The sequence below is a fragment of the Mitosporidium daphniae genome (genome assembly GCF_000760515.2).
Source record: "Mitosporidium daphniae strain UGP3 chromosome Unknown contig-71, whole genome shotgun sequence".
NCBI classification, from domain to species: domain Eukaryota; kingdom Fungi; phylum Microsporidia; genus Mitosporidium; species Mitosporidium daphniae.
Window position 1 is genome coordinate 1 of NW_013546152.1, and position 26,249 is coordinate 26,249.

At 44.6% G+C, this 26,249-nt stretch overlaps 8 protein-coding genes across 8 annotated transcripts; 2 read left to right on the top strand and 6 right to left on the bottom strand.

Moving 5' to 3' along the window:
• Positions 1 to 401: 401 nt before the first annotated feature.
• Positions 402 to 2,517, top strand: DI09_71p10 (uncharacterized protein; the record flags this gene model as incomplete). Its single annotated transcript, XM_013381380.1, is given in 4 exon segments — positions 402 to 1,404; positions 1,443 to 1,635; positions 1,651 to 2,338; positions 2,368 to 2,517. The coding sequence occupies 4 exon segments, from the start codon at positions 402 to 404 to the stop codon at positions 2,515 to 2,517; spliced, it is 2,034 nt and encodes a 677-aa protein (XP_013236834.1).
• Positions 2,518 to 2,907: 390 nt separating this feature from the next.
• DI09_71p20 (uncharacterized protein) lies at positions 2,908 to 5,949 on the bottom strand (the record flags this gene model as incomplete). Its single annotated transcript, XM_013381381.1, has 5 exons — positions 2,908 to 3,558; positions 3,694 to 4,120; positions 4,335 to 4,657; positions 4,957 to 5,272; positions 5,393 to 5,949. 5 exons carry the CDS (start codon positions 5,947 to 5,949, stop codon positions 2,908 to 2,910), a joined length of 2,274 nt encoding a protein of 757 aa, XP_013236835.1.
• Positions 5,950 to 6,073: 124 nt separating this feature from the next.
• On the top strand, positions 6,074 to 6,551 carry DI09_71p30 (putative subunit Apc11 of anaphase promoting complex; the record flags this gene model as incomplete). The annotated part of the gene is made up of 2 exons (XM_013381382.1): positions 6,074 to 6,203; positions 6,247 to 6,551. 2 exons carry the CDS (start codon positions 6,074 to 6,076, stop codon positions 6,549 to 6,551), a joined length of 435 nt encoding a protein of 144 aa, XP_013236836.1.
• Positions 6,552 to 7,101: 550 nt separating this feature from the next.
• DI09_71p40 (calmodulin) lies at positions 7,102 to 7,701 on the bottom strand (the record flags this gene model as incomplete). The annotated part of the gene is made up of 2 exons (XM_013381383.1): positions 7,102 to 7,578; positions 7,666 to 7,701. 2 exons carry the CDS (start codon positions 7,699 to 7,701, stop codon positions 7,102 to 7,104), a joined length of 513 nt encoding a protein of 170 aa, XP_013236837.1.
• Positions 7,702 to 8,087: 386 nt separating this feature from the next.
• Positions 8,088 to 10,478, bottom strand: DI09_71p50 (cysteine proteinase; the record flags this gene model as incomplete). Its single annotated transcript, XM_013381384.1, has 5 exons — positions 8,088 to 8,607; positions 8,916 to 9,203; positions 9,248 to 9,509; positions 9,694 to 9,817; positions 10,116 to 10,478. 5 exons carry the CDS (start codon positions 10,476 to 10,478, stop codon positions 8,088 to 8,090), a joined length of 1,557 nt encoding a protein of 518 aa, XP_013236838.1.
• A 73-nt stretch (positions 10,479 to 10,551) lies between these two features.
• DI09_71p60 (triosephosphate isomerase) lies at positions 10,552 to 11,494 on the bottom strand (the record flags this gene model as incomplete). Its single annotated transcript, XM_013381385.1, has 4 exons — positions 10,552 to 11,019; positions 11,097 to 11,181; positions 11,206 to 11,373; positions 11,406 to 11,494. The coding sequence occupies 4 exons, from the start codon at positions 11,492 to 11,494 to the stop codon at positions 10,552 to 10,554; spliced, it is 810 nt and encodes a 269-aa protein (XP_013236839.1).
• A 142-nt stretch (positions 11,495 to 11,636) lies between these two features.
• Positions 11,637 to 18,206, bottom strand: DI09_71p70 (uncharacterized protein; the record flags this gene model as incomplete). The annotated part of the gene is made up of 2 exons (XM_013381386.1): positions 11,637 to 17,912; positions 17,946 to 18,206. The coding sequence occupies 2 exons, from the start codon at positions 18,204 to 18,206 to the stop codon at positions 11,637 to 11,639; spliced, it is 6,537 nt and encodes a 2,178-aa protein (XP_013236840.1).
• A 700-nt stretch (positions 18,207 to 18,906) lies between these two features.
• Positions 18,907 to 26,220, bottom strand: DI09_71p80 (phosphatidylinositol 3-kinase Tor2; the record flags this gene model as incomplete). The annotated part of the gene is made up of 9 exons (XM_013381387.1): positions 18,907 to 18,922; positions 18,951 to 19,164; positions 19,187 to 19,523; positions 19,557 to 19,835; positions 19,870 to 20,117; positions 20,144 to 20,284; positions 20,311 to 20,710; positions 20,744 to 20,944; positions 20,974 to 26,220. Coding segments are annotated over 9 exons (7,083 nt in total), but the record flags the coding sequence as incomplete, so codon positions are not given.
• Between the last annotated feature and the right edge of the window lie 29 nt (positions 26,221 to 26,249).

Here is a 26,249-nt window from a genome sequence, read left to right on the forward strand (position 1 = left end):
ATGTAATGTACCTGTGCAGTAGTAATGCAGCAAATTATGATCGAATTCAAACCATCTCTTCCAGGATTAAGGTAGATTTAACCCATTCACAGTCTAGTATATTTTGCAAGTAATTTTGTCTGACTATGAATTTCTTGCCTTTTCTTCGATCGAAATAGCGGAGGCTCTTTGTAGAGTCTTGAATATTCCACCAAATTCCGATCTCTATTCTAATTTATTGCGAAAAAATGGAAACTCCATATCCTCTGACCTTCTTGAAAAGATTGAGCGGATAATAGAAACAGATTATACCATGGAATTGCCAGGAATTGTATCCAGATATCAGACCAAATGTTGTAAAATTGAAGCAAAATAAATAAAAATTTAAATTAAATTTGTGGTCAACCATTCTGTTTGGCGTAATGGATTCTCGCAGTCTTCTGCTTCCTATTAGTGCGTCTAAAGAGGAGATCGTTTGCGCATTAGAATCTTCGGATACCCTAATCATCACTGGAGAAACAGGAAGTGGAAAATCTACCCAAGTGCCCATTATCATATATGAAGCCTTCCTCAGTGCAGCATCCAAAAATGCCATCATTTGCGTCACACAGCCAAAGAGAATAGCAGCCATGACACTTGCCAAAAGAGTCTCCTATGAAATGTCTGTTAAGTTGAAAGACTCCTCAATCGATACCAAACTTGGTGGGCTTGTTGGCTATTCTGTTCGGTTTGATGATAAGACATCATCGTCTACCAGGATCAAGTATGTGACAGATGGCATGTTGCTTCGAGAATATCTTATAGACCATACACTTTCCACATACGCTTACATTTGCATTGACGAAGTTCATGAGCGATCCATGAGGACAGATATCCTTTTGGGCCTGCTCCGAGATCTTCAGAACTCAAGAAAGCTCAAGATAATTCTCATGTCCGCTACGATGGAATATGAAAAGTTTTTCAATTTTTTTTCCAGGCCATCCCTTCCAAAAGAATTGAGCGTAAAGAAAGTCCATGTCATTGGGCGTCAGTTTCCGGTCTCGATTTTTTATACTGAAGAGCCTCAAAAGGACTATGTAGAGGCAGCCGTTTTGACCGTTTTTCAAATCCACTTTGAAAGTCCGCCTGAAGGGGATATTTTAGTTTTTCTTACAGGGCAAGAAGACATCGAGGCGGCCCGTTCCATTATAATTTCCAATAGCCCGAAGGACAATAATTGGAAAGGATCTCCTTCTTTGAGCATTGTCCCTATTTATGCAGCGCTTCCACCTCATCAGCAAATGGAGGCATTTAAAAGATCGCCCCCAGGAACAAGAAAAGTGATATTGGCAACCAACATTGCCGAGTCTTCAGTTACCATTCCTGGGATCAGATATGTTGTTGACTGCGGGCTTTCAAAGTCTCGGGCTTTTCATAGCAATTTTGGTAAGCGAAAGCGACAGAAGTTTATTTGTCTACTTTAGGCCTGGAAAGTTTGATAATATCGCCAATATCGAAAGCATCTGCTTTACAGCGTGCAGGTAGAGCGGGAAGAGAGGTAACGAGCGTTGAAATTTACGGTAGGGACCCGGTTATTGCTATCGCCTTTATACTGAGAGTTGCTTTTCCTCTCTGGTTCCTTCTACGGTTCCGGAAATCAAAAAGTATTTGCAATTTGTAACCGATCGATAGGGCCAATTTGTCAAACATCATTTTGTTCATGAAAGCATCTGGAATCTCCGACATTCTTTCTTTTGGTTACATAGACCCGCCACATCGGTCTTCTATTGTATCTGCATTGGCGTCCCTGCATTCTCTTGGCGCGCTTGATAAGTGTGGTAACATTACAGAGCTTGGGAAAAAAATGTCTTTATTCCCGTTGGATCCCTTTCTTTCGAGGACCATCTTGGCAGCGGGAGATCTTCAATGTGCAGAGCAAGTTTTGTCAATTGTGGCTTTGCTTTCCGTTGAAAATCTAGTTTTCAAATCCAAAAAAGAGCTATCAGTGGAGGTTGACAGCGGCGATTCTTATGAGCCAATTAGCTCACTCGATACGGAACAGAACGTCCCTGCTCTTATTGACTTTTACCATCCAAGGGGTGACCATCTTACTTTGTTGAACATTTACGAGTCATACGCCAAAGCAACGGATAAAAAAACGTGGTTCAGCTCCCATCCTTCAATAAACAGAAAGTCATTTGTAATGGCATTGAGGACTAGGGAGCAGCTCTGGGGGTTCTGCAAAAAGGCCTCCATTACAACATCGTCAAATGCAGCGGACTCGGAGACAATTCTGAAGGCATTTATTGAGGGCTTCTCTTCAAATATTTCTGTACTCACACTGCCTTCTAAAAGATATAAAGGTCTGTCGTCAAACCAGGTATTTTAACGCGGTCTTATTGTGATTAGGAAGTTTCCATCCACCCTTCTTCGGCTCTTTTTTACAAAAAGTCTAAAGCCAAATATTTAATGTTTAATGAACTTGTATTCACATCCAAGTCATTTATGAGAGGGGTTTCCATCATTGATGGGCTGATTGGAAAGGAAGCTGCAATGTAGTATACGGATTGAAGACTGGGGTTAAATTAAGCATAAGTTATCTAGCAAAAGCTCATGGCATATCTTTGAAATTTTGTGTTCATCAATGCCCTCCTCATCAAATAAAACATTTTTCATATGCGAGGGGTCAAGTTTGCGGTTATTCGTTAGCAGAAAACAAAAATATAACTTGTCCATGGCCATACTTCGTATCTGCTCATATGGGCTGCTTACACCAAATTGCTGCACCAACGAGCGCAAAGCAACATTTGCACCGTGGAAATAAATGTACAATTCAGTGGATATCTCCATTAGCTTGAACATCTTTTTTTCATTTTCAAAGCCACAATTTGCCATGCAGTTCAAGCCATCGATCAAGAGCGAAACGTGTCTAAGTAAAATACACAAAGCTTACTGAGAGCAATCGGGACTGGCCAGGAATGATCGAAGGCCATCCATTGAAAAGAGAAATAGAAAAAATGAGCAAAATGAATCAAACGCAATGCTATTCAGCTTACACTGAGCGAAAAGTTCAAAAACGAGAGGATAAAGCGACCGATCGAGTTGTAACGAATCCAAGATTTCGGTGTGCAAAGGAGATGCAATGTCCCCCAAAAAGAAGATTATCCCCTTCAGAATGGATGCCTTCAAAGGGGACGGGAAAAGGTGTAGATTGGACACAATCGACGAAAGAGATGGCGATGGCCCAACAAACGGATATTTTTGTGCTATATTCGGCAACAGCTTGATGGCAGAATTTCTTGTAACCTCGTTGCGGTCAAAGCAGAGTCTCAAAATGTAATGCTCGGCATTATCCCGCGCAGGAGAGGGGGGTGTAAAGACCGAGCCCAGTTCCATTGTTAATAACAAGGCGAGGTTTCTTATCTGGTATCCTTGCTCGCCATTTTTGGTGTATTTGTAAAAAAAGATGGCCGAGTTTAGAGATTCATACACCTGATCGAGTAATGCCTCACTGACCACATGGGTGCATTTTGGCATCAAATGGCGCAAACATTTAATGGAATAAAGAGAAAGCACGTGAGTATCGGAAAGAGAAACCGTCTATCGTGGTGGTTAATTAAACAAGCAAAGTACCTTTATGAAAAAACAAAACCGCATCAACACACTCAGGAGATCCGAATTTCTTTCCAGTAAATAATCACATGGGAAGTACGAGAACATCAACAAATACCCAACCTTTACGGATGAAGACGAAATTTTAGCAAGCAGAGCCGAAAATATCTTTTGAAGCAAATCGCCATTCTTTGCTTTGAGGCGATCGGTAAAAAGGGAGAACCCACGCTGGGCAAACGGATAAACTGCCCTTTCAATGAAATTAACGTTTTCAATGTCAAATAGAAATACACAAAACCTTGCAACGTGAAGGGCAAGGTCGTCTGTGATGGAAAAGTGTGGAGCCTCCCGCATCAAGACCTCAAGTAGCTCGCAAATAGAACATAACAGAGGTATGGCATCGGAATTTTCCAAAAGAAGCTTTGTTGATGCCCAGGAAAAAGTAGTGCATAACAAGGAAACAATGGACTCGCGAAAAGGTACCAATGGACCCGGGAAATTCAAAACGTAATATTTCAAAAGCAAAAAGGCCCCGTGTTTATCTGAATAGCTGGGCGATAATATACGAGGAAGCTAAAGTTAATACAACATCAAGACACTACCAAGTATTTGAATTCGTCAACATTAAACTGCTCAAGCGAACTAAAATTTTCGGACGATAACACTCGGATGCGAATATCCCAATGAAAAGCACCTATTTCAAGAAGGTTCTTTCGAAGTGCACATGCAGCTGAGGGGTGACTAAAATCAAAGCAGGCGATTACCTATCAAGATCAACCATGCTTGCTCGAAGGCACTCTTTCGGATTGCTAACGGAATAATAATTGATCAAAGGCAGCAGGTTAATGTAATGGTTAAGACCAGCTTTTCGGCCAACGAGCTCTTGAAAAGCAGAGGCAGCAGCACGACGGATTTGGATTTCTCTATCGACAAATGAAACCGATATTAGAGCGTCCAACAGGCGCTGGAGATGCTCCGTGTCGTTGAAAGGGGTATTTCTTGCAAAAGACCATGCACAAAAGCAGGCTAAATCTCTAACATTGACACCATGTGCGACACCATCTAAGAAAACCTCAAAAAAAAGGAGCTATAAATCAGATTTGCCCCCGCGAAAACGAACCTTATTTACAGACGAAATAATCTCTGGTGATGGCAAGGTCAATGAAAGTCGATAGATTTGCGACAAAAGCAAAAGGCATCCACAGATCCCCGAAATGATATCAATATTCCAGGAACAATGCGAGGAAGAAAGAGTTAGACTGCAGCTTTCAATAATGAAAGTTTTCTCTGCACACCCGAGCTTTGCAAAAAGGCGCGATAAGGTCCGAGATGCCGTATATCTTACTAAAGAATCCTATACGCCAATAAAGATGCCGATTAACGTACCCTACACTTTAAACTTTCCACACAAGCTTCCAAAATACGGCTTTTGGAAACAACATTTTCTTCAAAGCACAAATAAAATGCAGAATACAACTTTAGGAGCACTCTTTGGACGGCAGTGCACTGTGGGCTTATACATAGTTTCTCCGATATGGCAAATACCATTCGCTGATCTAAACACTGACTATCACATGACTTTGCATAATAGTATAGCAGATAAGCACACCCAATGGCTTGAGAATCCTCTAGCAAAGGGGCTCCCTCATATAAAAACGATAGCAATTTCGTTTGGTCCCACCCGTATGTGATTGAATCTGGTCTTAGAGAAAGAGACACCAATAACTTGCAAAGGCTCTTTTGAATGGGCGAGTTGCAAAGGGCTCTTTTTTTAAAACATGAAAGAATGGATGTAAAGATGGAGCCCTAGGTTTTAAAATACACACGACCAACCTTTGAGGGGTCCAAATCAAGCAGCTTAAACGGTAGTTTCAGTAGCTGATCCATCCAAAGAACGGTACAGTATTTGAGTTCGATGAGGTCTTTACAAGATCCCGATTCAAGTACATATAGTTGGTAGGTCACATTCAAATTATATCTGAACCACTCGATTGACGTGGGAAAATAGTGAGAGAATGCCTTATGGCCTCTGATTCGGGAGCAAAGATAAAGGAGGTTATAGCAGAAAATGGACCGAGGATCTTCATATGCAAGCCCGGTGGAAAAATTTGCAAAAATGCGCTCCACAATGGGATGCAAATACGCGTCAAATACAATTGCATTGTTTGAAAATCCCTCAATTAAAAGGTAGAGCCTGCTGATTGGATCAATGGGCTTGGTGATGTTCTTGGCCGCTGAAAGGCTCAAGACAGGACGCGAGTGGAGAAGCTTCCCATCAAATATCTGAGACAAAAGATTGTCGACATTCGAGGGAGAGGTATCCGGCACATGCATCTGCTCTTCTTCGGCCTGTTCATCGATGCTGTGATTGCAGGACATGCCACTGCCCGGTAAATTAAAGTTTAGTAAACTTTAATTATGCAGCCGACATCCTTATGTACCGAGGGATCTGTACAGCCGTTAAACATAGTAATCAGCAAGTATTCTTTGCAAGTTAAGCTGAATGCATAGAGTACGTATTGCAGCCCAATGGCGGTGGGATATCGATGAAGACGAGCTATGTGGGATCTGCCGGTCCGCATTTGGAGGTTCATGTCCTGAATGCAAGCATCCGGGCATAGGATGCCCGCCTGGTAAGTTTGACGCTGCTGAAAATTAGTTATGGGGCAATGTAAGCATTTCTTTCATGTCCATTGTCTTGGACGCTGGATAGAGACATGTCCACAGTGCCCGCTTTGCCGCCGCGTATGGCAGGTTTCCACGGAATGGCCGAAATAAATTGTTTATATTTTATTCTTGGCGAAGACATGGGTGTAATGGCAGCCGATGCCGTATCTGGCCTTTTGACGTACACGGTCATTCTCTTGAATTCTTTTCTGGCATTGTATTTCTGTCTCGCCTTGGCGCTGCACCCTTCCACTCCCTTCCTTTTGATCCCATTTCTGGGTATTTGCGCATTGGCTTACCGCCGGACACCGTAGAAGCCGAAGCGTGGAATTTCGAGTTTTCCTTTTTTGCCCGCTCAATTACCTACCGAAAATAAGTGGTGCAGGTATGTGCAACCTTTTCGTCAAGTCGAATATACTTGATGGTGACGCCTCTGATCATCACTTCCGGGAGCTTCCAAAACGTCTCTCCATCCTACTAGTCAGCTGATCAGAGAATCTCACCGAGGAGGTGTATATGGCATCTGAAAGGTGCAGGTTCATCCACGGATCGACATTGAGGAGCTTGCCGTTGTATGCCTCGCCGTTTTTTAATTCAACCAGCTTGGGTGTAAGAAGGGGACACGCTTACCAGGGGAACGCCCTTTGAGATGGAAAGCAAGTTGATCGGTAGCTAAGCAATAAAGATTTCAAATACAAGAAAGCCATTTGGGCCAGAACAAAAGGCCACTTACCACCATCGGAAAATTTAAAATTCCCCATAAAATTAGACATTGTAAACTTCGAGTACAACAACTGCAATGACAACTACACTCCCATGTGGGGACGGTATTGTTTATTTTGGACTTTGACGCATCCTCATCAACTAATTGACATTCATCATCTTTTTGAATTCTTCAAAGTCGATGAGATTGTTTCCATCTAAATCAGCGTCCTTGATCATGCGCGCAACATCAGCCCCACTTGCGGGCTCCCCAAGATTCTTCAGCACTAGCGCCAGCTCTTCGGACGATATGAATCCATCGCCATTTTTGTCGAACACGTCAAAAGCCTCCTTGAGTTCAGCCTCGGCATCTACATCCTTGACCTTGCGAGCCATCATGGTAAGAAACTCAAAGAAATCAATTGTGCCATCCCCGTCGGCATCGACCTCATTGAGCATGTCTGAGATTTCAGATTCGCTTGGATGCTGACCCAATGCATGCATCACTCGACCGAGCTCTTGAATGGTGATTCTTCCATCGTTGTTCTTGTCAAAAAGCGAAAAGGCTTCTTTCAGTTCAGCAATCTGCTCCTCGCTCAGCTGGTGCTGTCCAGTCGAACGATTGACGGCGGACGGCGGCTAAGGTTACCCAGTCAGCGATCACCTACCGATCCCATTCTGATGCAATTAAAAACAACAATTAAATGGACTATTAAAATGTATTACACCAAGGTGACGGCCATGGCGCGCGTGACCCAACATTATGTATTTACTTTTAAATATTTCGACCGCCACCGTAAGAATAACTTTCATGGAGAGGTCAGACATTGATGACGGTCGAATGACGGATGGGAATAGCCCATGGGCGACGCATTGAAATAGTCCATTTCTCGCACACAGCTCTTTGGACGTGGTTTGTTGTGATTGTTTATGTGAACACAATTGCCAACTAGGTATCGATCAGTCAAATATACTGGTATCCAACGGATATCGTCGATCGCCGAAATCAAATCCACCCAGTGTAGATATTTAAGAAGCCAAAGGTATCACTGCTCATCATGTTCTAAATGTAACCACCAGGCTGCTCGCTCATGCCATGCCATGCCACAAAATCATGTTAATTTAGTTGCTATACATGAATCGATTATTCAGCAGGGGAACCCATCAATAAGCACGATTTCCTTGTCATCATTCACAGATGCAGCCGCTGATCTCGCCGAAGCGATATTAGCTGGAGAATCCTGCAAAGTGATGTCCACAGTGTGGTTCAATTGGCTTGCCGAACTTTGCGGGGGAGAATCGATGGCTGGCTGCAGAGACAAAATGTTGATGCATGGAGCGCTCGATGCCATATCGGTCACATGTACACTTTGCTTGAGCATTTCCGAAAGAATCTCTTTCAAAGTGGCCCTAGAGTATTTCATCTCTTTCGGATCAAACCAGTTTTGAAAAGATACACGTTCTTCGATCTGCCGAGCAACCTTTTCTGGATCTTGAAAGAACATATATGCATAGTTGAGAAGAAAAAGACCGCAGTCGGCGCTATTTTTTTGCATGGGCGCGTTGATGTATCTAGTATTGATCAGAGCGGAGTTTATCATCCAAACAGGGTCTGTACCCGCTTCAGGGCAATCGGTCTCCAGCAACGAGGCTTCTTGCTCGATGAACCTATCCAATTACAGCAGGAGAAACTGACCTTTTTAATATGCGAACAGTTCTAAACTTGTGCTTCCCGCCAAGAGAGTCAAATATGCATATTCTCGTCAACGGGGGCTCTGCACCAATCTGTATTTGTGCATGATCTTCATTGGCCGCAATTGAAAAATCTGAGCCAAAATCCTCGTTAGTTTCTACTATTTCAAGAGGTGATTCGCCATCAGGGGAAGAGGGCTGCTCCTTCTTGAAAAGTGATGCAGAGGGATTGCATATGATGCACAGATACCAGTGATTGCTATGAAAGAAACGGTGATAAGTACCATTCATTTACAGGAATGACCACATAGTTATAGAAGAAGATTCGCATCGGCTTATATACACGACCTTCACCTTCACTCAGCAATTGACGAAAGAAAAACGAATTTGTGAGTCTGATGCGTGGCCTCATGTTTTCCAATATCTTATGATCTGATTCTCCGCACAAAGCGTTGGGGCTATCTTGATTGAGAAAAAGCCTCAGGAAAAAGTCAACAATGGTATCATTCAAGAAAACACCATCGTCTAGCCTAAGGAACTCCTCTTCCGTAATGGTATATGCAATCCTGCCGCTGAACCGGTAAAGAAAAAGACTACCATCAAATTTTTTTCGTACCTTTTATGAGAAATCTGGGATAGACAATCTTGGGCCACGCTTCCATCATCAAGGGCAACGCAGTCTGCATCGTAGCGGGCTCTTTCTCCTTTATTGGAGACTCTGCTGCTCGATCGCCGTAAAGGGCTAGCTTTCGTGCTGTACTTTCGCAAAAGACAAGATCGAGTCTCTTGAAAAATCTCCTCTTGTAAAAGTGGCGCCCTGCATTCGTCGGGATACTCCGAAAAAAGGGTGCAAAGATGCTCTTTAGATGGGCTTATCTCTAAAATGGAAAATGCAGAGTATCATACCAATGACCGATCCGTAAAGCCCTCCCAACTTGGCATAAATTTCCTCGCATGTTATCTGGGTGGAAACGGTGAGCAGAATCTTTTGGCCTCGGATTGGAGAATCTTAAAATTGAACATTGTACCGTGATACCTTGAAAAAGAAATCAATCTTTTTACCTTTTTCGAATAGACGATGTTCCGAAGCGGATTTAGGCAAGCTATTGGCGTTATTTTCGGCCCCAGGAACACCCACAAGCAGAAAAACAAGGGATGGAAATCCGGCATCCGAGTTTTTAGCGACCTATGGTAATTCTAAAAATAAATACCAAAATCCGATCAATTGACGCAAGCCCTGCTGAGCACTTCCAAGCAGCAGAGTCGGAGAGGCAATTGTGTAAAACCAAAAATTCGATTGAAATCCCATGCTGCTCGAAAACCAACGAGGCATGGAGCTCCGCACTCACAAACTGGGTTGCCTGTTTTGCGCTGAGGAAAGCGAGCAAGACTGTAATGTTTTTCCCTCCCCGACAATAAAACCCTGACGCAGACAAGAGAGAAATATTTGTAACCACAAACTTGAGACTGCGCTGCGAACAGACTGGGTGTGTAAATTCAGCGGTAGAGTGATCGTCCTCGCTAGCTTTCACAGCGCCATCATAGTTTGGAGCTGGTGTTTTGGCAAGAAAGTCTTGAGAGTCATCGGCTTTCGTATATGCGGCAGGTAAAAGTGAATGCATGGGTACAAATCCTTCCGGGGCCTGTTGAACAGCTCTCCTATGTCTGGCAAGTGGTATTTCCCGGCTTGCCCATTGGGCCGGTAAGGGGGCATTTTGCAAATGTGGCCCAGAAAGATTAATCGATTTTGAGGACGTATCGAACGAATTGGTTGCCCGTGAAAGCGGATTGGAGACAGGCATGGGTATCCGCCGCGCCGATGATGGGGTGTCATCATTGGAGTCCATGAAACTGAAAATCCAACCCTAAGTCCAAAATGTATGGCTTGAAACTTTTATTGCCAAGCCTGGTAGGCTGTATTCACGAACTAGTTGACATCGAAGCCTGGACGATAGTAGCAAAGTCAGACGTCAAAGAGGCGCCGCCAACAAGAAAGCCGTCAATATCTGGTTGCGTGGAGAGGACCTCGCAATTCTTGGCGTTCACAGAGCCACCATAGATGATACGGATCTGCGATGCAACCTCCACACCGAGATTCTCTGCCAATGACTTGCGAATCAGTGCATGTATCTCTTGCGCCTGTGAAGGTGTGGCAACTCGACCTGTGCCAATGGCCCAGATCGGTTCGTAGGCCAACAGGAGGCGTTCGAGGATCTTTGTGCGTGCAGCGGCATCCCACGCCTTTTCAATCGATACAAAGAGGGCTTTAAGCTGGGCCGATACATACTCCCAAGTCATTCCTGCTTCACGTGTCTCCAAAGGTTCCCCAAAACAGAAGATCACAGAGAGCCCGCTATTGACAGCACTTGCGGTTTTCGCACACACAAGCTAAAGGAAAGAGAACACTCGTACCTATTTCTATTAAAAATTGTCGCTACCTAACCACAGTTATTTTAAAAACTAACCTCATCGCTCTCGCAAAAAAGGGAACGGCGCTCTGAATGTCCCACGATGGTCCACGTCACGCCAAGCTCACGAAGCATTTCAGCGCTGGAATCAAAGGCGTTGACTTACCTGTGCTCGCCTGTGAATGCACCAGAAGCCTTTTCATTCAGATTCTGTGCAGAAACCGCCATGATGGCCCCAGGAAATGTATTCATAGCTGGAGCAAGAAATGGGGTCGGTGGAGCAATCACAATATCCACTACGAAAGTGAGAAGCCGAGGGCACCTTTTGCAGGGTCTATTTCGTGACGTTCTACAGCACCTTTGAACTCTGCAGCTACCTGTTTGATTTTCAGCAGAGTGCCATTCATCTTCCAGTTTCCACCTACAAAGGGCTTTCTAGAGTGTGCGAGTTCCATGCAAAACAAGTAAAATTTAAAAACCGTTTAATTTGACCACCTCATCATTTAAATGGGGACGCGTCCACAATTTGTAATTTCATCAGACCTTAGCCTAGGGTTAGGGGTAGAAATCATCCAGCACACAAATAAAGCTGGTTGCTTAGTCAATATGGAAACGCCGTTTTTCAAGTCGGTACGGCGTTGAGATGGAGTTTCGCCGCGGTTTGATGTTTGGATGGGGAATCGGCATTTTTTCTTTTTCTTTTTCTTTATCTTCATCTTCATCTTTAGCATTCCCATTTCTGCGAGATCTACGGCGGAAGCAGCAGAAAAGGCGCCGAACTATCCAAAGCGCCAGTTTGTATATGCGGCGCCATCGATGCAAGTAGATAAAGATGTAAATGATAAGTACGGCGATCACCACCAAAAGGACGATGATGACAAAAATCAGGAAATTGTGGTTACCCTGGACATCATGAGGGTCGTCACCCTTAAACCTGATGCCCATGGAAGATTCTGAGGAGAAATTTTTTACCCAGTTCAAAATGCGGATGATGCTTGCAGTGGTACCGGACTTTGGGAACCCTTCTGGCGGCTTGACACACTTGCGCTCACGCACCATGATTTGGGCCGTGGGTTCGAGACCTAGAAATTCCCTGGTTCCGTTCGCTTCAACATTCAGTGTAGTTTCATTTTCGCCGCTTTTTTTTCGGGCCGCGAAACAGTCAAGTATGGGTATCGGGTCGCACTTGGGCAAAGGGCAGAGAGCCGTCAAATTGTGATCAGCCCCAGAATTTTTCTCCTTTAAGTCACACGCTGGCCCTTCAAACCCAGGCATACATATGCACTCAAATGCGTGAATACTGTAGCTCTTTTGCAGCATCCGTCCATTTTTGCAGTTGGCGATATCACATCTCGGTCTCGATAGGTCGGATGAAATCCAGCCGTCATAGCAATAGGCACAAAAAAGCGTTCTGGGATCTGTCTGCCCGTGTTGACAAACAGAGGAATCGCAGAAACGCCCCTGGCCAATGCGGCACGAGCCACTTAAGCAAGAACCATCGAGCGAATTTTCATCCAGGATCCCATGTATGCATCGTGCGATGCGCGTACATTTGGGTCCATATCGCCCCAAGGGACATTGCAAGCACTTTTGTGTGAGTGGATCCATCTCTGTAACAGGATTGCATCCAGGAGTCGAGCAATCTGGCCCAGACCAATCTCCCAAGCAGGCAAGACAGAGCGGTTCTTCCTTGGATGAGAATTCTCTCCAAAGCCATTGGGAAGGTTTTGAAGATCCCCCCTCAATAAGTGCCTTCGGGTTAAAAATTCCATTCTTGCAAGCCATTTCTTCACAGGTTAGACTTTTCAACCAGCCATCGTGACAGCGGTAACAACCGCCATTCTCCAAATCTGGAGAGCCGTGTATGCATAAGGGTAAATTGCAGAGATCGCCAGTCCAGCCTGGCGGGCATTGACCGCAAGTATGACTGGCAATGATTGTGGCATAGCCTGGACGCCATGGCGGCTTCAGTTGAACTTCCACCCCGAAAGTGTCCGTTATCTGAGTGGTATTTGAAGCAGGGCACCATTTGCGTGGCTTGTCGCAGGCCTGGCCACCCCAAAAAGAAGGATTGCAAGAACCCTCCTTGCAATATCCATGTTCAAGGTCGGGAATCCCATGCACGCAAATTGGAATGTCGCAATAGTTGCCAAGTCCGGTGTTCGGCACTGGCAATGTCTGCCAGCCAGGCAGGCAGCCATGTGAGCAGCCATCCTGGATCCCCAGGGCGGGGATAATGCATCGTGTTTCATTACAAAACCGCCCAAAGTAGTACGGTGGGTTGCAGCGGGGCCTATTCAGGGCCTGATCGACCTTGCATAATCCTTGTTCACTCTCCAAATCGAGATCACCATGTATGCAATTCGATTTCCATTGGCAGAGGTGGCCATGGTGCCCTGGGCTACATCGCCGACACCTGCTACTATCAGGATCCCACTCTAAGCACCAAGTTCGTTGACATCCCGTCCCATAAAAACCAGGAGGACAGGCCATTTCCTCAGGTACCTGGACCCCCATCCTACGGAACGAATCTACAACTGATTTTTCGGAAGACTTCATTAATGGACCCTCTATCGTCTCTTTGCAGAAGGGCAGCTCTGGATTTCCATGAACGACCTCGAGTATGCCCTTACGAATATCATCCGGTTCTTGCGTAACCCTGGATTTCCAACAAAAGCTACACTGCCCAAAGTCATTCTCGCTGGGAACAAGTAGCGCATCGGAAAAATTCGGGTTCAGATCTAATAGCTCTTTTCGTTGAAGGATTCGTCTGATGATAGCTAGATGGTTCTGCTGAACTTTTCTCTTAACACCCTCAGGTTCGACTACTGACTCTGTTACCATGAAAAGATCTTTAGCACCGGAGATACGTTGTACCCGTATGCCGCCTGGCAAGCATCGCAACGGAGAAAAGCTTGTTGGTAAGATGATCTCTGATCTAGGCAAAGTTTCCTCGAGAGATTTTTTCCAATGATTGTAATTATCGATGGGGAAGATCCGTCTCTGTGCTTCTGGAATCGCTTCAAAAAGTACTTTAGTGAGATGGTATTCCGTGAGTTTGAAGACGAAGCGGTCTGTTTTTTGATCCCGCTGCGAAAAAACGAGCACACGAAGCAGATGCATGAACCCTACAGGCAGGATATCCTCTGCTCGCCGTTCTAAACTTGCCATTCGATGCTGCAATAGGGCAGAGGAGGCGCTGTGGGCTTCACCAGCTTCGAGTTTAAGAGCTTCAAGAAAGGACTCTAAGAGGCTGCGCCCATCGCTTGCTACCTTTCTCCAGGAAAGCCAGGAGGTACTAGATGCCTCAATGAGCGGTTTTAGCTTTTCACCCTCAAGAACCACATCCATTGAGAGAAACCGGATACGGCTGACAAGTGCTTGCAGGAGACTATCTACATTCTGTATTAGGTCAAGGGCGTTCGCTGAAAGTGTTGCTGATTCACCTATTGCTAGTAGCGCCTGAACAAGCTCATCACGATTTTCTGGAAAATACCGCGGGATAAGGTTCCCAGAGGAACTCATATCGGACACCTTCTTCAATATGTGGGCACACGTCCATTTTTCGCAGTAAGGCCCCTTAAATCCAGGCCTACATTGACACCCGACACCCGGCTCTGGGTCAAGGACACCATTTCCTTGACTTTGGGCAAGTGCCAGTTGCGCTAAGGTCAAAGGGACACCTCCACGTGTGGAGCACAATGAAAAATCACATCCAGGCGCTCTAGCCATTGCTGGATGGAGACATTGACTGTCTTCCTTGGATACTTTTGCTTCAATCGATAGCCACCCTTTAACAAGGGCATTTGGAGATATGGGCGCCGCTAATCTTTCCTTCCTGCCTGTAGAATGGTAAACAATGTTATTCCCGCCAGAGTCTGGAAAAAGGCTAGCTGTGCCTGCACGTAGATCCATAAGCAATGCTTCAATCCAGTGTGCTGTTTCCAGCACCTGTGAGGGTATTTTATCCGGATCTGGGAGACTCGACTGAAATAGGACCTGGTTTGGCTGCACAATTAATGGCTGGTCGCAATATGGTCCCGTCCATCCGGCTATGCACGTTTCCTCGTAGCAATAGAGAAGCGGATGCATCATATTTGGCAATCCATGCTCGCAGGCCAAGTCCCAGCAGTACGGGCCCCTCCAACCGGCCTTGCAAATACCAAGCTCACGATTTTGGAAGTTTTTTTTAAGCGAATGAAGAGGAGATGCCTCATCTGTTTCCGAAGAGGAAGAGGCTTCAAGTTGGCAGAAAGGACCATAAGCATCCTCGCGCCTGCAAGGCGTTCCTTCCAAGCAAGCCCCGGAGCCTGAATCTAGATCTGGAATGCCCCACTCGCAGCGTGAAACCCATTGGCAAAGCAAACCAAATCTTTTCAACGTGGTGCATTTGGCGCATTTGATATAAAGAATATCCCAATGCTCGCAAAAACTCTCATTGCAAAGTGGCCCCCAAAAGCCCGGGAAGCACGGCCCACAAAGCTTAAGATGGGGGTCCCAAAGCCCATGATAACACGGCAAGTCATCTGCATCCAACTCACAGTATGGATTGAAAACCTGGTTTTTGTTGTCTAAAAGGGGCTCCCCCAAATTTTTTTGGTGACTTTGTGTTTCCGGTTGATGATAGCATGCTGAGCAGCGCCCATCCTGTGGGGCGCGAATGATAAAATTGTCCGTACTACCACTGAGCAGCCTCCACATTTTCAACAAGTTTTTGTTCAAGTAATCACTCTCATATGAGCACCCATTTGAGCTCTCAACCGCAACAAGTTTGGGTGGGAAGGGAAGTAATGCACCATTTTCGCTGAAATGGTCTATGCGCATCCCATCCGATCTGCAGATAAATCCGAATTGGCAGAGAGGAACATCGCATGCAGCGCCCTTCCAGCCTTGTTTGCACTGGAGGCAGTATCCGGTGGCTGTATCTAACATCCCATTAGCACAAATCGGTTCAGAACATTCGGAACCTCGCCAACCATATTTGCAGATGCACTTTCCGGTGAAGCGGTCTATCTCCGCCGTATGTTGCTTCTCGCAATGTGGAGATATAAGTGTGCAGAAGGTACCCCAGTACGGAAAAAGGCAATCGGAAGATCCTGGATTCGCGCCATCAACATAGGCCTGCATATTGCACCAAGACCCAAAGAAGCCCTTGCGGCATGCTTTGCACCCATCTTTCGTGGTCGCTCCTATGCTATTGATGGAGCAAGAGGCTGCAAGCGAAGAACCGCACCATTTTCCAAGCTCTTCAAGTGTCATCAGAGGAAGTGCATCAGCATTACAACCATCAGTGCATGCGCTGACATCTTTGTTGAATAGTGTTTTGATGCCTGACCACCATGAGCTAGAGCTAGTCAAATGATCATCCTCATCATGGGCACTAAGAAGGGGACTGTCCTTTTTTTCCGGTGTAACGCACATAGGTATTTCGCAAAAGTTGCCCAAGAAGCCTGGAGGGCATCTGCCCTTACACCCAATCTCTGAGGTATCAGCTGAAACAGGGCAACGAGATCTCTGGCAGATGGGACCGGTCCAGCCGCGCTTACAAGCCTGCGCCCATATTTGGCCCTCCGAAACTATAGACATCGATTGATCATCGTCATCAAGCTCTCCAACATCCATGAAGAGCCCATTGCTTTCAAAACAGTCTTTCCCAAAAAATAGCGGATCTCGCCAGCAAGGATCAATGCATATGCCGTCTTTAGAGGCGGTATCGGTTTCTCCAGCCTGTTCATTGCATGATGTTGGTCTCGCTCTTTTATATTGGAGTTCTTCGCCAGTTGCCTCAATTTGAACAGAACAGTGCTCGCCTGTACGTCCCGGCATGCAAAGTGTCCCATAGCAGGCAGCACTCAGATATGCATCCTTACCTCCATTCAGGGGTTCTGTGATCGGGATGATTGTGTCATCTTTTCCTAAGAGCACCGGCTGGATACAACCAGTCTCCTGGCAAAGATTTCCTCCAAAGATTTCGTGGTAGCAAATGCATCCATCATTTGTTGGAGAGGGTACACCATGTTGACAGGTGCTTTGCAAACAGTAGGGTCCTCCCCATCCAGGCTCGCATTGAGCGCACCACCTGGGGTCAATATCACCTCCCTGTTGTTCCCACATCATCGGCCACTGCATACACGTGGATCTCTCACATTTTGAGCCCATCCATCCAGGATCACACTTGCAACCATGGCCATTTGGCAAGATCTTGCCATGTCCCCCGCAAATGAATTCGCTACCTTCGCAGTATGGCAGTGAATATTGCCTGGAATCACACGAAATGCATGTTCCATCTTCCCAATTAACGACGCCGTTCTGACACCGAGGCTTATCGCAATAAAACCCTTCAAATCCTGGCTTCAAGCATGGCTGAATGCAGGGCAGTTCCGGCCATTTTTCGTAGTTCGGATTTCCATGCACACAGTGGAGCTTGCAGTCCTTTGTGCAGCCGCTTCCAGGTTTTCCGTTCATTTCAGAACCCAAATCGCATTGTTCACTGGTGCCCTCCATGAAGAAATAGTAATGTCCTGGGTGGGTGTGGCCCCAGTTACAGAAGATCGGAACCGTCATAAACGGATCCTCGTAACCACAGATGAGAGCATGGGGCATCAGACTTGTATAGCGACGACCATATCCGTGTGAAAGCCCTGCATGTGGTGCTGTTAGCTCTACAATACCGTTTCCGCAGTAGTGCAAAAAAACATTCCGAGTCTCCATGCCTGAATTACAGGCACTTGCAACCAAAGGTCCCCAGCGGCACTCCCGCCAACAGCCTACCTTTTCGCCATATGGACAATCATAGTTCATTGGAGGTGTGAGCATTGGAGCATATGGGCCCCCCATGGCACTGCGAGCGCCATCGCCAAGTTGCTCAAGTGCCTTGAATTCACAAGATTCTCCGGTGTTAATTACCCCGTCTCCACATACTGCTGGGCGTAACTCGTCTGAAAATACTGAGCGTAAATAGTGTAACACAGGCATTGGTGTGCCAGCAGGCGCACACTTGGCTTTTTCCAGCAACCCGATAGCGTATTGTTTCCCGGATCGAGGAAGCGAGTGCAAATGGTAGAATAAATCCAGATTCCATCCATCATAAATATTGCCATCTCCGCCTGCAGATGCAAACGACTTATCTGGGTCATATCTATTATCGGGCCTGATGATATTCTGCATATAAAGCCCATAGTCAATGGGTAAGTAAAACTCCGAATAAATTCGCCTATGAAATAAGGTTTGCGGAGAAGGAAATGCATTTAGCCTTGCTCCTGAGTAAGAGTCTATGGATCTCCAATTGAGAGGTTTATATCTTTTTTCCCTTGCCAACTCATGGAAGCATATTTGATTTGAAGAAATGATATGGTCCTTGTTGAAAAGAACGCAAACGAAAAGAAAAAAAAAGCAGATTCCCTTATGGGACATATGATAGAGGTGAATATGAGGAATCAAGTGCTAGGATTTGTCGCTGCATAATGATAAGTACACCTGTTCGATTTCATCTGACAATCGGTCACATGGCAAAATGGCAAGGCGAATTGCAAATCGAATGGCTACGGTTTATCAAAACACCAACTGAGGATGTTTATACTGCAATTGCGCATGCCAACCCTAAAAGTAAATTCTACCAAATGTAGGGTTGGAATCCATATTTGGAGATCAAATCGATCTTGTGCAAAAATTAATCTTATCGCGAAATGGATGTTGTGGCGAAAATTGCGGCCATATAAACTTTTGTCTGCTTGGATTTACATAAATAACTGTGGACCTGCATATCGAATACATGGGTGCATGGCAGGCATCGCGCTACATGGCCCAGCGTGATGTATGTGTTGTATTCAATTCGGATTTGAGTTCGAGCTTAAAGTTGAATTTTCTACTACCAGAAGGGACACCTAAAGTGAGAAAAACATACTTGCTTACCATCCGACATAACACTGGCACAGATTTTCAATATCTGTAGCCTGGTCGATAAGCAAAGACACCTGGCTTTTGTAGTCCAAAGGCTTTTCTTGATGCTGGAAATCGGTTCCCGCCAGTTTTTCGGAAACTCTACTTATGGCCTTGAGCACCTTTATCGTGGCATGATCTTGAGGCATGCCATCTTCTTCAGCGACGGGCAAAAGGTCATCTATCCCTAACCAATATGCAATAAATACCTTTTGGCCTGTTATTTACATCATGGTCAACAATAGAAGAGGGCAATTCAATGAAAAAGGAGGAAAAGGCCTTTTTCGATAACTCGGGTGGATATGTTGACATTTGATCAGATATCGGTTCCGGAGTGCTTGATAGCCGCATGCTGATAAGGGGATCATAGATGAAGGCCTCCAGAACCGCCAATAGGCTCTCTTTGTTTGAGCGCAAAACGCGAAGAACGTGTTCGCAAATTATGCGAAACATTCCTCTGGTCTTTGACACCTCCATAGCATTTACAAGCATTCGAGTAAGCCGAAACGGGACCTGCTCTGGAAACTTTTCGCGATGAATGGACACCTACGGTAAATGATAAAAGCAGCCGATCCTAACCTCAAAGCAGTCTCCAAAATCGATATGTATGATGCGGCCGCTTTCGCGGTCGACCAGCAAATTTGACGGGTGACGGTCGCCTAGCCCAAGAACATATCCGACCATAGACATCAAGGCAAGGCTTTTCTGATACAAAGTACGCCTTTCAAGCCAATGTTCGGTGGACTTTGATTGCAGCCAAAAGATTTTAGACAGCTCATCTCCCGGAAATGTATTCAAAGCCGAAGTGAAGATCTCAATCTTGTGCAACATTGGGAGAGAATCATAATTTGACGAGTTCTACATCGAAAATGATAAATAGGCGCCGAAATACCTTGAGCATGTGCTGGTGCTCATCAATCAGGGGAATGTTGCGTTCCGAACGGTAACTCTTCAAAAGATCATGAATGGTATCGCAGCGCCTGACCCAACCGAGTAGTCCAGTGGTGGGCGAGATCGGAATCACAGGATACTTTTGAATTTGAAGATGGCGTCTTTTGGTTTCTGCATCCTCCAACAAAATGCTATTGACAAGGCCAAAAAACTGCATCACCCTTTCATCTTGTCGAAGATCTCCGTTTCCTACAAAGTGTAATTGTACCACGTACCTTTCAACAGAAATTTGTAAACCAACCCGTCGGAGCCGATTATTTTCAATTTTTTTGGTCTTTGTTTTGATTGGATCAGATTGATGGTCGGTTGAAATGAAGCTATGCAAACCGCCGCTGTGGGGCCATAAGAATACGTGCCTAATCGCATTAGGGGCCAAAAATACCTGGAACGGCTAGCTGAAAATCTCGCTGCGAAAATATGGAAGGGCTCACAGAGGAAAGGTTTATATCATGAAAGAGAGCAAGAGTTTGGCTCAACTGCTCAAATACATTTGTATACAAATCCCAGGCCAGAACTAGATCTTCAGAATTTTTTGAATGCAAGTAAGTAAGAATATATTCTCTCGCCTTTTTCAGGACAGATCCGTATTGTTCGATAAAATTAGCCTCGTCCTTGGTTTTGGGTTCTTGCTGGATTACTTGGTGGAGATAATCCAGTATTCGTATGGAGCCAGAAATATCCTTCTGCGCGTGATACAGCCTGCTGGCTTCTTCGAGCCCATCAGACCACAGCTCAGACCATAAAACAGCAACACGAACCAATTCATTGCAAATCAGGAGAGTCTATCAGCGGTAAATAAATTGGGGGAATCAAACCTGATCCACCAAAACAGGGGAGGACAATCTGATTTTGTTAAGCAATCCTATGGCAATGGACTTTCTTTGTGAATTGGTCGATTTAGATGCAACGGCAAGGCTGTACAGCAACGATTGCGGATGTGAATTATTGATTTCCAACAGCAGCTGATGTACAATTCGCCTGATCGAAATATTACTTATTTGGATACGAGCAATGAGCTAAGATGAAAAATGCAAAGTGGACATACTTGAGGTATGACTTGAAGCCATGCATCGATTGGCAGTATCGAGCATCCATTCAAAAAGGATTTTTGTATAGAGGGGTGCGAGCCATATTTAAATAGCAGTGTCAAGATGCGTAGCAAATCTTGGATCGACGATTCGTGCTTGTTAAGCGAAATGGACTTTATTAGCCCGGAAATGGCTGAAATGATGATGTTGATCAATGAGGAGCTTGTCTCACCATCACTGGATTTGGAGTCCTTAAAAAGGGAGTGGGGCGATGCGGGAAAATTTGAGCGAGCCAGTTTTGAGGCCGCTTTTGTCGAATCGTGTTGGCTAATTAGCTCGATGTTTGACAAAGCCCAGGAATACCATGACTTGTACGAATTGCTATCAAGCTGGATTGAAAATTTTTGAAGAGTGATGATGTCAGATGAAAAGGTACTTTCTTTCGAAAATAGATTCCGTTCCATATATAAGCCGGTGGTGCCTGCGGACTCAATAGAGCTGCTTCCCATTGCCTTTTTCCATTTAGAATACAACACTAGCAATTTAGATAAAAAGGCGTGAAGGTTGTTGGACACCGAAACATCGCTGTCTTTGGTGGAAAGAGTTTCCTTCGTAGATAGCTGCTGCAAATTCGACGTGATCGCCTCAACGCTGTTTTTGTCCGCCAAATTCCGGGATGCCAACATACCGCCATTCAATGGCTCAATTAGCTTCAAAATGTGGCTGCACACCAAAAACCCATTGCCACTAATGCCGTTGCAATCGCAATCTGGGCACAATGTTGCTATCACAAAAGAAATCAACTTGGACAAAACGGTGATGGACAGCTCATGCTTTTGGAGGTCGTTGAGGATCTTTGAGAGATTCAAAATCAAATGAAATAACTCGAAATTATTGTAAAATTCGACGAAAAGGCTCGAAATCGAAGATGAGCTAAATGCAGGGTCGCAAGACAGGCACAGCTCCAGCAAATTGATGTCGATTTTGAAGGATTTCACAAACAAAAACTCCAACACGCGAATGGATAGAAGAATGGAGCCTTTCTTTCTGCACATGTTAGCAAAGCGAACCCAATATTTTATGCTGACCGGCGACAATTCCGGAATAATAGACTGGATTTTAAGCAGCTGATACATATGTTCCAAAGAGGAAGAGCCTGCATATAGCCTTGCCGACCAAACTTGTTCAAGACGACTACGGTTGCCTAAATGCGGATAGCCGGATCTATTGCCAAAAAATTCGGCGACATCCTCTAACTCGGTGATAAGCTGGCTTTTCACCGTGACCGACAATGACTTTGTGTATTTCTCAAAGATGAAGGGAGAAGTTTCATTGTCTAGAAATGTTTTGGCAGACTCGATTGCGACGTCGTACGCTGTCCAGTTCTTAAAATACGTTGCCGTAACTGCATTCAAAAACGAAGAAAAAAAGTTTTCTTTCGAAATATATGGAAGGGTTTCGGCCAAAATGTCATACCGGTCAAGTCCCCACGAAGAGATGGCAATGAATGGAGCGAGAGTTTCTCTAAAATTGGTCAATGAAAACGATGAAGACTCCTTTATGGGCGTTTGAAACCACAGCAACCTACCAACGGTAATAAGACGACCCCAGTCGTAGGTGTTTTTTAAGCAGCGAAGCGCGCCAAAGATGTCGTTAAAAAACGGTATCGTTTCAAAAGCGGTGTTGCGTAGCGAGTAATCGAAAAGGGAATCAAAAAGATATTTCTGTGATGTTTGCGATAAGATTGATTTGATATTTGCACAGGGGAAGCTCAATACAGGCTTAATGGGCTGTTTTTCAAAGTTGAAGGTCGAGAAAGAAGCCAAAGGATAGCTGCTTGAATCCAATAGACACAAAAAGGACCCAATCGTTTCCGAAGGCTCCACAGCATCAATTTGGAAGATGTCTTTGAGCGCAGGATTGGCACCCCAATCTTTAGCTGAATGTATGGCAGAAATATTTGATTTGTATACAAGAAGCGCATCGTCCCACTTTTGCAGCTTTTCAAACCAATTTTCCTGCAACGGAAATTCATAATGATTTGCCAACGACAAAACCCCCTCGGCGGAATCATGTAAAGAGGCAAGTGAGTATAGTGTAATCAAGGGTTCAATGAGCTGGGGCGAAGGGGACGCCAAAAACTCGAGCTCTTTATATCTTAAAGCTTTGACATACAGCGAAGCACTGGCAGCGGCTGATGTTAGGATGGACAAATCGATTTTCAAAGGTTCTGCTCTTCTTTCGAAAAACTCGACCAAATCAAAAAACAAAAGAAAGATTTCTTCCGGCGCCTGTGGAGAACGAACAGCTTCTACAAAAGACCCTAAAATGTCGTCTTTAAAGTCCTGTGTCAAGTGGCACCAGCATGAATGGAAAGAAAAAGTAAAGAGTTCTCTCGATATTTTTGGATACATCGTGGCCAAGTTGATGCAGTTTCTTAACAAAACCGAGGGGGATTGTATCAGTAGCTCAAGGGTTATATTTTTCATCCAATCCAACCAATCCTCTTTGGAAGCGCGAAGAGAAGTATCCCAAGCCTTTTTGAGGACTAGCTGATTTAGCTTGAAAGCTTCCGGGGGCACCAATGAACATTTTGAAGATGTTAGCCGAGGCAACTGAGGACCGCCGGCAGAAGCCTCTTGCGGAAATCTTTTCGAAATCAGCGCATAAATACAAGTGGAGGGGGCAAACGAACTTTCATGCAGGCAGTCGGTTTCAAATGAACCGATAATATCCATGTATGCTTGGTCAAGCAAGCTATTGTTCTTGATCAAATCAGAATAGGAGGAAATTTTTTCCAGAATGTCGGTAAAAATAGAGGTAGCCTGGATCCCAGACATAGATATGATTATAAAAATGCTTTCCAATAGAGCCTCTTTGAACAGATCTTCGGAAGGTTTTGAATCGATCGAAAGAGACCTGAGCGTCCTCATCAGCGGGATAATGATTCTGGAAAAATGTCCGGTGATCTTCACTTTTGTACACAATAGTGTAATGCAATCAAGCGCCTGTCGTCGATAGAAAAATTGCAGGGCTGGATTTTCTACCATGCAAGTTATGTAGCCCAAAAATAGATGAAGATACTCCTCTAAGGATCTTCCCATGGCAGGTAAGATTTCAAAGATCTTTAAAAGTATGTCAATGCGAATGGACGTCGTACCGGAGTCCATAAGATTTAACGTGCTGTCGTCAACATTTCCATACAAAGGAGGCTTGGCTTGTACATGTTTCAAAGTCGAGGAGCCATGGGGTGTGATCAAGTGATCCATGATAAATTGGGACGAATCTTCAAGATATCGCAATAGAGCCTTGAAGATTAACTGCACGTATGGAAACATTTCGCTTGAAAAGATCTTTACCAAAGAATGGAGCAGCGAAAAAATGGTAGAAGACAACGAAAGCTCGTTCAATTCGAGAAGCTTAAATAAGTTTCCAAGAATTCGAGGCAAATACGGTCGAAAGTTATATTGAGCCACGCATGACAAGGTGATCAAATGATGGCATAAATTTTCCAAAAACGCGGAAGATGAGCTTGAAAACAAACCAATAAGCACGGAAAAGATCGGCTCATATAAAGAAGTTGCGGCCTCTCCAAGGGACGTAATAGCAAAGACGATCGTTTGAAGAGTGATTGTGTGATGCTGACAAAGCAGCGGGTCTGAAAGGATTTTCAAAAGAATTGAAAAGATATGATAAGCAAAGTGATCCTCGGCAATCATGCTGGATGAGGTTTTATTGCACAGCAACAAAGGGTGAGCTGCACCGTTGTGGTGCCTCTGACTAGGAATGCTGGAGATTTTGTCGGAAAATGTTTCATAATCAACGGGACCAATGTATCCCAAGTAAGAGATTGCCAATATCCGCGTTTTCTTATGAAGATCAAATCTAAGGACGGACAGGAGAGCATTTTGAAACTCCGGGAAAGAGGAATGTGCACTTATTTGGCAGGTGGAGGAGCGCGATATGTTTATAAAGCAAGATAATATCGACTGTCTGGCATTGTCAGCCTCATCTAGCAAGAATTTATCGACGGCAACGCTTTTTTGTTTTGGATACGTCAAAATACGTGTGGAGCTGTCCTCCATGGTCTCCAAAAACATTTCAATCAGCAACGACCAAATCAGATTGACATTGAAGCAATCCAGATCTTCTGAGGAAAGAAATAATTCACCAAGTGTTTCCAATAAGTGGGCTCTGTACGAAGAAAATGCCATGCCATCCGACTCCCTTAAAGAGGCATGCAAGATATCGAAAAGCTGCTTGATATATGGCCTCATGTATGAGTGAAAGTATTTCAAAAACTGCCTAATCATGTAAATCGAGTTCTGTTTCAACTTTGCATTGCTAGATGTGGCCATTAAGGTGTTGAGGAGCATCTCTATGCTTTGATGTAGGGACTTCAGGATGATCATGGGGTTTTTTTCCGAAATCTTAGAGATAAGGTTGACACAAGAATGTTGCACCGTGAACGATTCGTCATTTAACCCAAGAACAATCAGATCTGAATAGTGGGGATAGGAAAGTATTTCGATAAAATTCTTCTTGTTGAGAGACGTGTAAACGCAATTCCTGATTTCTTCGTTGAAATCAAGAAGCCCCACATTAAGGATACGGCCGATCGTCTCGTTTGGAGGTGCTTGACACGACAACAGTACCAAATCAGAACGGTTTATTGTAAAATATACAGATTTCTCAATTACATAACACAGGCAGATAATAGATTCTTCGCGGATCGATTTTGAATCATGCTTGATGAAATGCAGAGAGATCCCAAGAGAAAACACATCAAGGGACAGGTTATGAAAGTTAAAATTATACAGAGCCCGAAGGGAGGCGATTATTTCTTGAAAATTGTCTTTGGGCTTGATGAGGTCCAGATTGAAGGCGAGCAAGTACTTTGAGGTCAAGTTGGAAACCCCGATGTCGAAAAGTGACACCGATATGATTTCGAGAAGGTTATTTTGGATGTAGCTTAAATATTCCGGAAACAATGTGCTGATTTCAATCAGACATGACAGCAGTTGCTGCGTCAAGATGGGAATGCTTTTAGGAAAATAGGACGTACTTGTGGAGAAAATAATCTGAAGTATCTCGCTTACAAATGGGGAAAGCATGTTACTGCCTCCACAACATGATACTGCATTTTTGAAAAAATCGCATATGTAATCGTCGACCAAATAGGAGGCCGGCTTTTTCTTCAGCCTTCGTGTCAAAAATTCTCTGATGGAATCAAAAATGTCCCTAAAAAAAACAGTCATCGATTCCTTGAAAATTTGCACAAGTACGTCCTATT